Source organism: Leptonychotes weddellii, chromosome 4 (assembly GCF_054177405.1).
Source record: "Leptonychotes weddellii isolate Sample4059 chromosome 4, ASM5417740v2, whole genome shotgun sequence".
Classification (NCBI taxonomy): Eukaryota; Metazoa; Chordata; class Mammalia; order Carnivora; family Phocidae; genus Leptonychotes; species Leptonychotes weddellii.
This window is the reverse complement of record NC_138372.1, coordinates 109,243,320-109,259,707: the sequence shown is the minus strand read 5'-3', so window position 1 is coordinate 109,259,707 and position 16,388 is coordinate 109,243,320. Positions and strand designations below refer to the sequence as shown.

Sequence of the window (16,388 nt, the reverse complement as noted above, 5' to 3'; positions counted from 1 at the left end):
GATAACATACAGACTGTTAGAAAAGCATTCCTTGGTACCAAAAATGGGGGATTAGGGTTATTAGACAGCTGGTACCACCACTTCCTCCTGTTACATGAAAACAAATAGGCCTCTTTCTCTTTTGCTCTAAGTTTAGTATTAAGAGCATGTAATTCAATAAGCTCACTGGAGCGGATAAAGATTAGGATAAACTGTTATCCTCCCTCTCTTTAATTTCCCCACTTAATTTAAATGGCCAACTAAAACAAGAGATACAATCTATTTGTACTCGAGAGAAACGTCAATCAGGAAATCCGTAATAGGACAGACAAAAATGTTATGTTTTCTGGCAGGCAATACATATTTTTGAAGATAAAATGGAAAAAACACAGATATGAGTGAACAATTTTTATTGAAACCCTCAAAGATTAAAGAGGACCAAATGGTGAGTTTGGGTACCATAACAGAAAATCTCACCTAACTGTACCATCATTCACAGGAATGAACAAACCCAAACACGACAAAATTCAAATTCTCATGTAATTGCTACAAGTGAATGTAAATGAGCTAATCATTTTATCATAACCTTTCTTTAATCATACGAAAAAGGGAATTTACATGGCATAACAAAAGATATGCAAAACTTAATGAAAACACAATTCTCTTAAATTTTTCAAACTTATTTTTATAGGATGCAGAATGCACTTGAAATGATTAAATGACTTAAGCTGATTCTTTTTTTATTGCAAACTGTTTTAACATCAGCTTAACCCCCATGCATGATATTCAAAAAGAACACAGCTTTTGAATTAGAAAGATCACTTGAGTTAAAATGAGGAATTAAGTATCGAAATTAGGAAAAGGCTGGGGTTTCTTCTGAAAGGAATCTTCAAGTACCAATACGTATAGAGAAAGAATACTAATTTTGGTTACATTTTCCCCCTTACTGTTAAATATACAAACTATAATACCTTTCAAAATAAAATACCCACATAAGATAACTTTAATAAGAAACATTCAAACCAGATCTTGGAAAAATATTAAGCAAGAAGTTTACTGGGTCAATAATGTCTTAATTTGTGATTATTCCAACATTTGATGATGTGTCTCCTGCTGTAGAGCCCAGGTTCTCTCCCTTTTGGTCCCTACAGTTAAGAAATATTTAGTTAGTTGTGCTATTGAGACAATCTGTAATAATTTCACTTAGAGAAAAAAACTTTTGCCATACATTGACAGACCAAAGAGGAAGAGAAGGTAGGTGCTCTGAAGAAAACTTAAATGAGAAAAAAATTACCAATTTTGAAAAGTTTTTTTTGTTTTTTGTTGTTTTTGTTTTTTTTTTTTTCCCCAAAGGAATGCTGCACCCATTTCACTTAATATTAGAAATCCAGGTTAAAGGCACTGGGATGTACTCCTCACCATGAGCAGACTACTCAACTACATCTGACATCAGAGTCTGCTATTGCAATCAGCCTGCTTGCTGAGTGAGTGACACTTCTTACATAGAAACCTACTGTAAATTAAACAAGTTTGAATCCACTTATAATGTAACTAGTTTTATAAAAATATTCAGAGTTGCTAATAAAGCACCAAGAAAAAGAGAATCTCAGAGAGGATTCAGACCCGTCCTACAAGGTCACCCCTTTATAGTTTTGTCTAATAGGACCTCCAGAGTGACAACAGTCATCTTTGACATGTCCTACCTATATAATCTTAGGGATGTAGAACATTGCTATGGTGACTATACCCAAATGCCAATTTTCACTATAAATAGTTAAGAGACATGTTACAAGATTTCATGGCTTACTCTTAAAAAGGTAAAATAGGTGCAATTTTCCTTTAAGAAAGTCTTTATAGTGTAATATACCATTAACATTTTGATGTTCCCTTCAGTAAACACTGATATAACTACACTGGGACTACCAAAGAACTGTGAAGTAGCTACGATTACCTACAAATACTGTATTTTTTTCCACTTGAATACAGTATTTGTACATTTAAGAAAACATTGTACAAAAAAGTTATATAAATGAAAGCCTCAAAGAAATATCTGTCACTAAATTTTTGAATTGAAGTGACCAAAGACCATAGTAAATGAAAACATTTCTAAACATGATGTAAACATAAATGGAGTAATGCAAAACATCAAGGTATTCAAATCTACTATATTGCTATTTTCACCCTTAATGTATCTTTCTACATAGTTTTCTCCTTTTGGAACAGTAATATAAGGGGCAGTACATTATCTTCATAACCTTATGCCATCAAATCAATTAATACAGATGCTTGACACATTTAATTATACAAAATCAATTTGTTTCAAGTTACAAAATTAATGTTGATATGTAATTAATGAAAAAAAATAAGATGTTAAAAAGATAACTATAAGAATACCCAGATATATGCTGTATTCCCATTTATATAGATCTGATCAATAAAACATCAACACATTCACTTAGATACTGATTTATCCATGGATCAAGGCCATATTTTCAAAGTATTTTAAGGATGCCAGGACACTGCAAAAGCTGGAGAAAAGAGTTGAGGAACAGTATATGCTTGCTAAACAAGAACTATGTTTATTTAGCTAGTGAATACCTAGAGTAATAAATTTTTACTTCATGATAGCAATCAGGCTCGCAAACACCCAGAAAAGGAATTAAGGGTTTTAAATGTAGTTATAAAGGTCATAAAAAGTCTGATTAGACTGAGGTACATTTACTCAAAATTTTGAGATTCATTAAGTGGTAGCAAACAAAATAATTCCTCAGACAAATGCACATTTTTCAGTATACATATTATTGGGGGAAGGAGGGGAGAAGAATGTGCATTAACTGGTGAAATCCACCAAGCTGCATATCAATATTCTGTTACACCAAACAGTTTGAAGACAAGGGAAATGTTCTAATATAATTTCAGATTATGTTTCATTTGGCTAAAATAGAGCTTAAGGTTGCTTTGCCATATTAAAAGTTTACTACAATAATTTTTCACATAAACATTTAGACTTGAACTCCAGGACTAAATATGGCATGATTATTTTGCTTTTAATCTGTCAAATAGCTAAAAACTGACAATTTAAAAACTACAACAAAGAAAAAGTTGAAGCAGTGTGACTCTTACATCATTGAACCACTTCTAATGGTTAACTGTTAGTACTTAACAAATTCAAAGAGTTAATGAATCCTTGCATTCATTCAGTCTTCTGTGCCTTAGCTAGGATGCATAATTACAAAAGACAGCAGATACTGGTAAAAGCTTCAGGACAGAAAGTGCTTGACAAAGTTACAGTTCTCAAGTGTGTTTGGTGAGAGTATAAGGGCAGATGCGCTGATGAAAACCATTACAAGAAGAGTCAATTCTGTGTTAGAGTTCAAAGATGTCACCTTAAGCAGAAAAAAAGCTTTAATAATGTCTTCTTTGACTTATTAGGCATTTCCAGAGTCTACATCATTAGTGTTGTAATTCTAACAGGACATCTTCATATGGTTATTGTTTGTTTCTATTTCTCTCCTGAAAGAAAAACACAAAAAATTTTAATAATATACTATCATTATTTAAAAATTTAAATTATTTGTACTATAATGCAAACCATCTTCATAAAAACTTCTTCAAATACTAATTGGAGTAATTAAAAAAGATTTACTACTACCCATACACACCATAGAGGGATGATTACCACAAAACATTTTAAAATAAAGCAATCCAAACACAAAGACCTATTTCAGGAGAGTATGGCCCCCTCTATAGCCCTACTTTCCCACAAGATTTTATTTAAGGTGAGAATATGAAATGTCTTTTTAGGCCTTTCAGTGAGTTTTTAATGGTGACGTATCAAATAGACTAAAAGGCCTCTGAAGCAATTTTAAAACTATTGGCTAGGTAGAGTTAGAAGGAAAGGAAGAGTTGCATTAAATTGCGTTCAAGTTGCATTACATTAAGATTCTATTGTTAATTGAAAAATACTATGAATCATAAACTTCCTCTATATCACATTCTTACATTCATCATATTGTAACTTTTTCATATCAAGAAACATGATTATTTATTAATTCCTTTAAGAAAGTGGAAATCCCTTGAACAAAAAGTTAAACTGAGTGATGTTTTCACGATGTTTATTAACCAAATATTTATCTATAGTACTTCTGTCTGTGAAAAATGGATGACCAGTACTGTGCATGTCTATCAAGTGAATGTATCATATAGTTTGTTTGCATCATCTTGTTTCATTTTTTTTTTAAAGATTTTATTTATTTATTTGAGAGAGAGAAAGAAAGTACAAGTGGGGAGGCGAAGGGCAGAGGGAGAGGGAGAAGCAGCCCCCCCACCACCACCAAGCAGGGAGCCTGATGAGAAGCTGGATCCCAGGACCCCGGGATCATGACCCAAGCCGAAGGCAGATGCTTAACGGACTGAGCCACCCAAGTGCCCCTAATAAGTTTGAACTTCTAACAAGTTCACAGGTGATCCAGACACTGCTGGTCCAGAGAACACACTTTGAAAACCACCTGTGTTTAAACAAATTATAAGACTCACTCCTTCTGTTTTCACTACTCCCACTTTATTTTTCCATGAGTAATACATGTTCCATAATAAATATGAATACACTTTGCAAATGGTCAAATTAGTTTCCCATCCTGTGACAGCATCAGAAAACTGTATTTTATATTCTAAAGAGAACTTTTAAGTTCTTTGTTACTAAATTCCTTTCTTTTTTAATTTACTCCTAGAACTTGAAGAACAGTATTTTATACAGAAAGCTAATAAAATAAATGCCCTACTACATGACAGCTACAAATAATTTTATACACACATTAGTGGGAGACTCTGAAATTAAATAAAACAAAATGAAAGCAGACACAAAGCTAGCTGACTAATCACATTTCAAAAGGATAAACAAAAACAAAAATCCAACAACATAAAGAAAAAAAAGACAAAAAGAGAATTGATACCAGGAAGCTATAGTCTAATTTTATAAAGGCCCTAAGCTCTTAAAAAAAATCCTAAACATAAAATTCAGCTCTAAACTGAAGGAAACAAATAGATTTGTATGAAAAATTTTGAAGCCTGCTTTAATTAGCCAGATATAAAAAACCAGAGAAATTCATCAACTCCACGAAGAGCCCCAGAAGTACAGACAAAAAAAAAAAAGGCACTATTTAAGGATATGTTAGACAAAGAGAAGTTTAACTCAAGGGAGATGATCAGCTATATCAGTGAGGACCATGTATTATTTAAATAGAAGTTAGAGATGCTATTTCAGTTTGAACAGTAATCAACTATCGCTTCTCGGCCTTTTGGCTAAGATCAAGTGAACAGTAATCAACTATGCACTTTAACTGGATCAAATTTAAAATATCTAAATTACACATGTATTATAAATCTATGTATGTAATGTGTAACTTCGAAAAAAAGGAAAATAAAAAAGAAATCAATCCAACAGAACAGATGGGTCGGGGGTGGGGGGGCTTGAATGATCTAGATTTAATTAGAAAGTATAAAATAAGACAGCAGAAATACACATTTATATCAAGCATCAAAAAAATGTATGTTCATCAATGAAAACATAACAGTTCAGATGCTTCAAAAATCCAGTTATACATGATTACAAGAAAACAACCTAAAACATAAGGACACAAAGTTAAAAGTAATGAAAAGACGTAAGACAACACAAACAAAATAAAGACTGACACAACTATATTACTACCAGACAAAACTGATTTGAAGGCAAAAACCATTGTTGGGGAGATAAAATGGTCACTACATACTAAATTACAGACATTTTTAAAATAAGCTTGACAATATTAAACTAAAAAAACTTTACATATATTAGAAGTTGTCAGAATTATAAAGAAAATTTGACAGGCTTCTCATTATAGCCGAAGAATTTAACACATTTCTCTAAGTAATTGGTAAAACAGAAATATTAGTAAAAATACAGACTGAATATACATAATACAGAAAACGGAGGCAATTATAGGGTACCCTGAACCACCACAAAAGGTGACTATATGTCAGACTAGAAAGCAAATCTCAATAAATACCAAGAGTCCATGTCATGCAACATCACATTTTCTGACATCAGTTTTAGAAGCAAAACAGATAAACAACAACAAAACACTGTACCCACATTTGGAAATTCTAAAAACACACTTCTAAAAGTCTCCCAAAAAATCATAATGGAAATTCAAAAATTTTTACATCAGTACAATGAAAATGCTTAGTCTAAGCCCCACCGAACACTTAGAAATTTACATGTGCAAAACTGGGGGGGTAAAAAAAAAGCTGAAAAATAATGAGCTCATCATCCAACTTAATATGTTAGGAAATGAGTAATAAGTCCCCAAAAGTAGAAGGAATGAAATAAGATAGCAGAAGAAAATAATGAAACAGAAAACAAGAATAAAGAGAACCAAAGAGAATAAAAATTGGTGCTGGCGGGGGGAAGAGCTAGTGTCTGGGGAGAAAAAAACCTAACAATAGCAGAAAAATCTCTGGGAAGACTGATTTAAAAAGAAGATGCATTTAATATCATGAAGACTGATACAACTAAAAAATAAAAATACTATTCATGCCAATATGCAAAAAAAAAAAGAACCTTAAAACAACTTCCTAAAAATGTAATTTACCTACATACAATTTACCAAACCAAACTCAAGAATAAACAGAAAACCTGACGAGACCTGTAATAACTAAAGAACATAAATCAACAATTAAAAATCTACCCCACACATTCATCTAAAACTAATGATGTAATGTATGGGGATTAACATAAGAATAATAAAAAAAAAAAAATCTACCCCACACAAAAGCCTACCAGGCTCACGTTTTTGTCTGTTATGTACGTACGTATGTATGTATGCATGCATGAGTGCATGTATGTAATCTCTACACCTAACGTGGGACTCAAACTCAAGACCCTGAGATTAAGAGCCAGCCAAGAGCCCCCAGACTCACATGGTTTTAGATGTACATTTAATTGAGTTTGTCCTAGAATTGATCATTCTAAACTTAACACCAACTATTCCAGAGACTAGAAAAAGGGAGACTATTTCCTGAGTATTTTGAGGTTAGCAATACTTTGATACTAACAGTGTCAAGAGAAGAATGAAAAAGTAACAGTCTAGTCTCACTTGTCACAAAAGGATCTCTTAAAGGCTGTTTTGCTGGTAACAGACTGTAGAGGAGCAAAGGTGAGAATGGGAAGGCCAGTAAGGCTAGCACAGTAATAATCCAGTACAATAATAACAGCCCTGAGATGGGGATGAAAGATGCAGAGCTAGTGAAGAGCCTGGATTCGGGATACATTTTGAAAGCAGAATCAACAAGACTGACTTACTATTGTGTCAACTGATTAGATGCGGAGTGAGAAAGAAAAGTATCAAGAATGAGTCCCGTGACTGGAAGGGCAGTGACCTGTACATAGAGAAGGCTGGGGGCAGGCAAAGAAACAGGAGAGTTATATTAGATTTCAGATGCTTATTAGACAGCCATGAGAAGACAGGCAGTTCGGTGAGTCTGGAGACAGGAGGAAAGCTCCAGGGTGGGCATACGAACTCGGAAGTCCTCAGCATAGTAAATGTCCACCAACTTTTAAAACTCAGGTCTTCCTGAATATGATCAATACCTTGGCTTTGAGACAACAAAACCCACATTTACATTAACAAGACCTAGAACTGAGCCTGACACTGTTAATATTAAATAAATATTTAAATATAATGAGAGATCTAGGGCATGCTATCAACTACAGACCACCAGAAATAGGAGACTAAGCAGTATGGAGCTATCAGTGATAACTTCTTGTGCTGTTCTAAAATGAGATACATATTACACAGCTGACATCATAAATTACATGTACTGGCGTGTCATTGGGAAGTAACACAGGGAGAAAGAAAACCTGAATTATACAGAGGGAGCCATGGTCCAGTACACCTAAAGGACTATGTCTTTAGTGATAGTTCAGAAGAAGGCACTTTAAACACACACTCTTTAGGACACAAACTTTCCAAACTTTTAATAACCACTGACAATTCAAAAAACAATTGGCAGAGAGATCCCTCCCTCTCTCATTTTCCATTAATAGAGCTAGGCCTCAACCAGGCAGATTTGGGGATTTGAGGGCTTTTGAATCTCTAGTATAGGGCTTCTTCCCCACCTTGAGCTGAGCAGACATTGGAGACCAACATATGATCCTAAGGCCCAGACCCAGAACTTGGCCTGTGGAGACGAGCTCCAGGAGGAAGTTTACTTGCCAACCCATGTCTTTTTGACTGAGCATAATGGATGAGCTAAGACTTCCCTACCTAGTAAACAGCTGGAAAACGAAATTTTCTTCAGGGTCCTCAGAGGGGCCAACAGCTTGCCCTTAATGTTATTTCCTTTTAATCACTGGTAGGTTTATCACTATTAGTGATATTTCAGTCACCAGACCTGAGACTACATAAGCCACAAGGGAAAAAGCAACTGTGTATCTAAGAAGCCACACCATCCAAAAAGAAAATGAGAATAAGCACTAGGAACATAAGTACAATACAAGAGAACTGCAGAAAGAGCCAGTGAATACCTGGGAGGGGTGGGGGAGGAAAGAAAGAGAAAGAGAGAAAGCAGGCAGGCAGGCAGTCACTTGAGACCCAAATGCAACAAACACCTTTTGTCTAGCTTAAAAATCTGACTTCCAAATTGAAAATTTCAGTAGATGAATTAAAAGGGGAAAATGGTCACTGCCTCATTTAAGGAGTAGAATATTAAGTCCAAGAATTACCTCAAATTACAAAGCAGGAAAAAGAGAGCTGGATATCACAAAGGAAAAAAATAAGAGAACTGTAGGATAGATCTAAAACAAAATGAATATTCTAGAAGTAGGAAAAAGAACAAATACAAGAGCTAAATAAATAACAACTAAATAACAACAAAAAGAATTTCACAAATTCTTTAATATTCTTTCCTGCATGAGGTGGGGGGCTTGCTTTTCGTCCTCTAAAGTGTGGGGCTGGACATTCTGACTTGCTTCTAATTCTAAGAACAGAGTATGCAAAGAGAAAAAAGGGATATTTACATTAGAGAAGCCTAGCAAACACAACCTTAACCAAGTAATCAAAACTAGTATCACTGAGTAGTAAGTTACATATAATCAGATGAGGACACACCACTTATGCAATATTCTTCCCATAAACTCAGTCTAATCATGAGAAAGCATTAGGCAAACCAACACTAAAGACACCTTATAAAACTTACCTGACCAGCAGTCTTCAAAAATGTTAAAGCCATGAGTGGCAAGGCAAGACAGAGAATTGTCATAGCTTAGAGAAGACTTAGGAGACATAAAAACTAAATGCAAAACTGGTTTTCCAAATCTTGAACAGAAAAAGACATTAGTGGGAAAAGTGGGGAAATCTGGAAAAAAGTCTGTAGTTAACAGTACTGTACCAATGTTAATTTCTTAGTTTGGATAAACATACTAGCATTATGTAACATATCAATATTAGGAGAAATTATATATACAGAAACATCCTGTATTATCTTTGTAACATTTCTGCAAATCTAAAAATTATTCAATATAAAGTTTTAAAAAAGCATGATAAAAAGTTAGAAAAGTACAACTCCCAAATGTATTAAATATCAGTGCTATAGAAATATGAAATACATAGATGTTCTACAGGGTATTGTTAATTTAATGGCTGCCCAGCTTCTCTTTTTATTGTTTATGGGGATAAGTGTTAAATTCTGAAATTTAAAGTTAAAACCAGTAAATTATCAGACTTCATTTTTAAATTAAAAAAAGGGGGGGGATAGGCATGTTTCAAAAAAGACAAATTATATATGAAGAATGACTATAGTTAAAATATATAATACATTCAATTCTTCAGTAAAATTAATTACTTACCAGGAATAAAATCTACTCAGATTGGCTTACAAGACTGAAAATTTCACACTAGAAAGAACAAGGGCAGTAACAGATGGATAAAACCCCCAGCTGTTCAAAAGCCTGTACATTTGTCCAGATCCATTAAAGTGCTTTAATACTGAGATAAGCTTCTGACCTGTACTGTCCCAAAAACATGATCAATCATTTTGCATTAAGAAAGCAAAAGACAAAGAATATAAAGGAAACAAACCAATTCTGTACTGTAAAATAAATTCAAAATTAAAAAAATCATCACAGGAAAGGACAATGATTATGCTTTGGAGGCTCTGTTTTAGGAAGCCAACTTTTCAATTTTTTTAAACTTGCTTGTCTATGTAACTGAGACGTAACATTCTTGATCCTCTGCATGACCACACTATTAATAAAAAAAAACTGCTTTAAAAGATTCCAGTGCCCAAGTTTGCATTTACAGAATAAAGAAGTATTTCAGGGTTTGAATAAGTATATGCAGTCTGATAATTCATAAACAATTCAGCTGTACCAACCAAAGATAAGTAATCTCAAAGTGTACTATAAAATGGAAGAGTTAAGAGTAAGTTCAAATAGTGAAAAATGGTGGAAAGCCATAATATGTGTCAGTTTAGGTCCAAATGAGAGCGACAGCATGATTCTAAGAAGTCTTAGAATTAGGACTAATTTTGTTTGAGCTGTGATTTAGTTTCAAGAAAATAGCATCACTCATCACACTAAATTAACTTTTTTGTTGATGTGTAGCCTTATTTTGGTTTTAGAGTTTTCACTTAATTTCACATTTAAGTTACACTATAAAATTACATACAAAAATGAAGCATAAAGATCAAAAAGAAAGAAAATGGTCTCTATTTACACACAACGTGACTGTTAGGCAGAAAATCCTAAGGATGTTCTATTAGAACTACTAGAACTAATAGGTGAATTTACGAAAGTCACAGGACATAAAATATTTCTATAAATCAGCAATAAACAACTGAAAAAACTGAAATGACAATTACATTTACAATAGCATTAAAGAATATAAAATACTAAAAAAAAAATTAAAAATTAAATATATAAAATCCTTAAGAATAAATTCATCAAGAGACATGCGCAGGTCCCCAGCACTGAAAAATACAAAACTTCACTGAGAGAAATTAAGTGTCTGTCTGTCAAGCAGATTGAGTTCTACAAAGAAAGGGCTATTTATCTTTAGTGGCTCACTGGTAACCTTTAATATTTACCTGTTGACTGAATAAGAGATCACAGTTAAGAAAAGAATATACAGGATCAAAATATATGGTGATATAGGTTGACCAGAACACAAGATGTGTGCTAGTTTTCTCACATAAAAAGGATGGTCTGGGGACCCAGGAACAGAGGTTCTGAAAGCCAAACAAAGGAATCCATGTGCAATTCCATCTGGGATCATATTTTAGTCTGTTTACAATAAAATGAAAATAATAAAATTATTACATTCCAGACTTTCATTCACAAGTGGAATTTTTCACTAGTAGCTTTTTTATATCTTAGTTCTTTTATTATATATCGTATAATCTTTTTTATTCCCTTATGTTATTTCAAATACAAAAAAATATCAGTATTGAATATGTAATGTCCAAGAATTGAAATACCTTTCAATAAATTCAGTTTTCTGTCAGGACACAGTAAAGTCAGTTTCACTCAGTAATTAGAGTGTGATATAAATTTCTAAATTAAGAAATTGCACATCAAAATTTTAAAATAATTATAAGTAAATAGGAAAGATAATTCAACAACTTAAGTTACTTCCTGAAACTTAAAAAAGATATTTCATATTAACCTAAATACGTTCCTGCAGTTAATTAATCATGTATTTGCTGCTCAAGAAAAATAAATAACTGAAATACCATTAAATTTAATGATGACTGTTCATACTGTAATAGGTATGAAAGAAGTATCTCCGAAAGATCTGTAATTAATCCAGTAAATTACAGATAGTTCATTTACTAAATTCCTAAAATTCTTTATCAGCACTGGAACAAAATATAGCCACTATTAACTCTCCTATGGGGCAACAATATTAATCTGAGAAAAAAACAGAAACAAATTGGTATTATAAAATGTTAAATCAAAGCACCTCTTTTTCCACCTCTGGCCTACAAGGAGTATTTACCAAGTTCAAAACAGAGTCTACTACAATTAAAACTGTATCATCTTTTTTTTTTTTTAACTGTATCATCTTGAATATACAAAATGTCACTCAATGTTTTATCAGAGAATTTGTCACTTAAATATGCAATATAAAAGTTTATGGTATCCGGGTACCTGGCTGGCTCAGTCAGTATAGCATGCAACTCTTAGGGTCATGAATTCAAGTCCCACGTTGGGTGTGGAGCCTACTTAAAAAAAAAAAAAAAAGCTTATGGTATCCAGGTGCCAAAATCTACTTTCCAAAGAAATATTCTCCAAATTTTAAAGTAAAGATAAAAGGAAAAGCAAGATTTTATGTACTAAATTTGTTTCTGTTAATCATAATCAACTCATTCAATAAAAAGGAAGTCCATCCATAAAAAAAATTTACCAAAACGTAGTTGAGCACAGACTTTGATTCATTCTTCATCCTAAGCACTATAATTTGATTAATGGGAAAGCATTAAACTAAATGTTCTACTTGAGAAAAAGAAATATAGAACTGTCAGGGAAATGCTGACTGTTGTCACAGGTACAGTTATCGTTGAAGTGACTTTTTTTTTTTTAAGATTATATTTATTTTATTAATTTGACAGAGAGAGACACAGCGAGAGAGGGAACACAAGTAGGGGGAGTGTGAGAGGGAGAAGCAGGCTTCCCGCTGAACAGGGAGCCCGATGCGGAACTCGATCCCAGGACCCCGGGATCATGACCTGAGCCGAAGGCAGACATTTAATGACTGAGCCACCCAGGTGCCCCTGTTGAAGTGACTTCTTGTATATTAACAAAATCCTGGTTACTCTGAGAAAGACCTAACATCTCAGAATTAAAATTATTCCCATTATGAAAAATACTGTATGAGGTACTAAAACTTACTCTTTCAAAATACCTAACAATATAAAATAGTATACATGACTAAAATTCATAGAAGATTCTAGAAATTAAAACCATTTAATAAGGATTTTATTATAATTATGCCTTGCTTAATTCTACATAAACTGCAGGTTTTCATCTCTTTCTACGCAACTAGGTAAATGCCATATTTTGGAAATCCATCTCAAAGTTACAGGCAATTGAAAACTCCAATTTCTTTCTTTTTTTTTTTCTTTTAAAGATTTTATTTATTTATTTGACAGAGAGAGACACAGCGAGAGAGGGAACACAAGCAGGGGGAGGGGGAGAGGGAGAAGCAGGCTCCCCGCAGAGCAGGGAGCCCGATGTGGGACTCGATCCCGGGACTCCAGGATCATGACCTGAGCCGAAGGCAGTCGCTTAACCGACTGAGCCACCCAGGCGCCCAACTCTAATTTCTATATAGAGATAAAAGAGCTATTAAACAAAAAATTTCACTTGAGATTATGTTTCCTGGTCAATAAGGATTTATAAGAATGAAAGAAACTAGCAGGATCTAAATAACTCACAATCAAGTGCAACAAAAGTAAAATTTCAATAAAAGGATTATCTAAAGTAAATTCTGTCGTGCAGATTACTTAATCTGTACAAATATACTCAGAACATGACTGGTTCTTTGTTTTCTTTTATTTTCCAATTAAACTAGCTTTATCATTATAAGTAATACAAACAAACAGCAAGTTAAAAGTAAAAAGTAAGCTCCCCTATCCACCTCTAGCCCTTTCTATTTTAAGTTCCTCCTATGGGTTGCCCCTATAAGTAGCATACTAATACATCAATTTCTTGTTTTCTCAATGCAGACACTATCAATTCCCATTGTATATAAGTAATTTATCACAGTGGATGGATATGTTATATTCTCCTTCTCTTCTCCCTCCTTACACTAGAAGCCACACTATTTTTAGTTTTAGTGATGATCTTTATGACTCTAAATAATACGCAAGGCACAAGTGCTTGATATATCATCTTTAAACAATTCATTGTTACCTTCAGAAAGATGAGAAAAATACTGCATTTAGTTGTTACTCTTCCTCATATCTTTCCTTCCCATTCCATCTCCTAACATTTTGTTCTAACTATAACTAAATCTTTTACATGTTAGTGTCCATTTCTACAGATGGAAAAACCAAGAGGCAGCACTCATTATGTAACTTGAATGATCAAGTACCTAGTTCCTAAATTTAAAAAGTACAGCAATTTAAACCAATAAAGAAAAATTCAATGACATTCAAACTTTCCAAAGGGAAAGAGATTCTTCAAAGCATTTACTCATTTAACAAATATTTAATCACCTATTTATTTATCAATCATTAGGTGCTAGGGATTCAGCAGAGAACAAAGCAAGCCCTGCTCTCACAGAGCTTATGTTCCAATGAGAACATGATTAGCTAGCAATGTTATTTTCTTTTTAGCTTCCTTCACTTCTCCAAGGTCAGTGGTTCCCCACTGAGGGCTCATTTTCATTTGTCAGGCTTCAAAGACCACAGTGCCAATTTAACAGACTGAGTGGAGATGCTTATAGTCCTGAGATAAACTACATACAATGAAGACCTATCTGATGCACAGTCCCTGCTGAGAGATACTTATTCTAGTATAACCAGTTACCAGGTGTTATCTTTCTTGAAATCCTTTTTCTGCTGAAAAACCTCTTCAGGTTACTTTCTCATGAAGGATTATGTGGCTACTCCTGTACACCTGAAATCTTTATTTTGCATTTCCCCTTCAATGATAAAATGTGACACTCATCTTTAAGAACATAATTCTATATACCCCATTCCCCTCCACTCTGAAATAAGATTTTCCCTATGAGTATCCAGAGTTGTAGATGGAAAAATTCTGATGATAATCTGATTCTCCTTTGTCTGCAGTACGTAATTTGTCTTTTGCTCAGGAAGCTTAAGATTTTCTCTTTATCCTGTCTTTAGTTCTTTTCAATTTGAAATAATCCTGCTACTTACTCAGCTTGGGCCCATTCCTTCTGAAAACATGTATCTTTTGTCTTTGGGCATTTTTCTCCAATCATTCTTCCCTTTGTTTCGGGAAATCTCTTTGATTTGAAATTTCAGATTAACTGGATTTAAAACATTAACATTTTATTATCTGCTGTGCACCGATTTTTTTTTGACATTCATGTTTCTCATTTCCAAGAAAATTTTCTAGTTTTCTTTTTTTACATATGAATCCTCCCTCACTAACAAATTAAATTTTTTTATATTTTAAATTATCTTCTGCTCCCTAAATTCTTTGAGTTTGTCTTCACTGTTCTGCCATTAAGCTTGATTTTAATCAAATATATCAAAAGTATGTGTTCAAATCTAAGAATGAAGAACTAGACAAATACTATGATAACTAGCATGGATTCCTCTTCCAGTTTTAAGTTTCACCAATATCCCTTACTCTAAAAGACACAGCATGACTTTCCAAGTATTATATTAACCTGACAGGATGTCTAGCAGTCTCTTCCATGGGGTGCTTTGATGGCAAGGTAACCTGGGGACTTACTCCATTGTCAAAATAACCAGAAGAAAAAACAAAAAGAAAGTCAAAGACCCAGGGATGAAAAGATGGAATTAGCTTCTTAAAGTCCTTGTCTATCTATCACAAGTAGGCCCAAGAACTTAATGAAAAACATGAACACACTAGGAAGAGAAATGAAAATTACTGTAACCACAGACCCAAATGTAAAATTTAAAACTAAAAACCCTAGGAAAAACCACAGGAAAAAATATTCCCAAACCAAGGAAGGGCAAAGATTTGGGGTCAGATTAGTATAAGCCTTCTAAAATTGTTTTTACTATTTAAAATTGTTTTGGCTATTCTAGGACCTCTACCTGATCTTAGCCTAGGGCTTATACTAGAAAAAAGGCATAAAGGACACCACAGATAAACTGATAAGAGTATTGTAGTTATGTAAGAGAATATCCTTATCCTTAGGAAATATACACTATACTTTTGGGGGGGTAAAGAACCATGATATATGGAACTTACTCTCAAATTGTTAAAAAAAAACAAACAAACAAACACATAAAACAAACAGGGAAGAATGTTAATAGGTAAATCTGGATAAAAGGCATATGAGTGTCTCACATATTATTCTGATTCTTCCAAATAGATTAAAAATTATTTCCAAATGGGGCGCCTGGGTGGCTCAGTCGTTAAGCGTCTGCCTTCAGCTCAGGTCATGATCTCAGGGTCCTGGGATCGAGCCCCACATCGGGCTCCCTGCTCCGCAGGAGGCCTGCTTCTCCCTCTCCCACTCCCCCTGCTTGTGTTCCCTCTCTCGCTGTGTCTCTCTCTGTCAAATAAATAAATAAAATCTTTAAAAAAAAAAAAAATTATTTCCAAACAAAAAAAATGAAGGAAAAAAAGATTCGCGAATATTGTTGCATGCTCAATCATTCCCCTATATTACTAAGGCACCAATGTATTTTGGCTATTTTCCTACTGA

At 33.7% G+C, this 16,388-nt stretch overlaps 1 protein-coding gene across 5 annotated transcripts in view; it reads right to left on the bottom strand.

Annotated features, from left to right (window-relative positions):
* Nucleotides 1-374: 374 nt before the first annotated feature.
* Nucleotides 375-16,388, bottom strand: part of LOC115941243 (YTH domain-containing family protein 3) — a 40,465-nt gene continuing 24,451 nt past the window's right edge. For all 5 annotated transcript variants that reach the window (XM_081816056.1, XM_081816057.1, XM_081816060.1 and 2 more), the window contains one exon: nucleotides 375-3,492. In XM_081816056.1, the coding sequence (XP_081672182.1) occupies nucleotides 3,469-3,492 (24 nt within the window). In that variant the 3' untranslated portion in view covers nucleotides 375-3,468. The remainder of the gene's footprint in view (nucleotides 3,493-16,388) is intronic.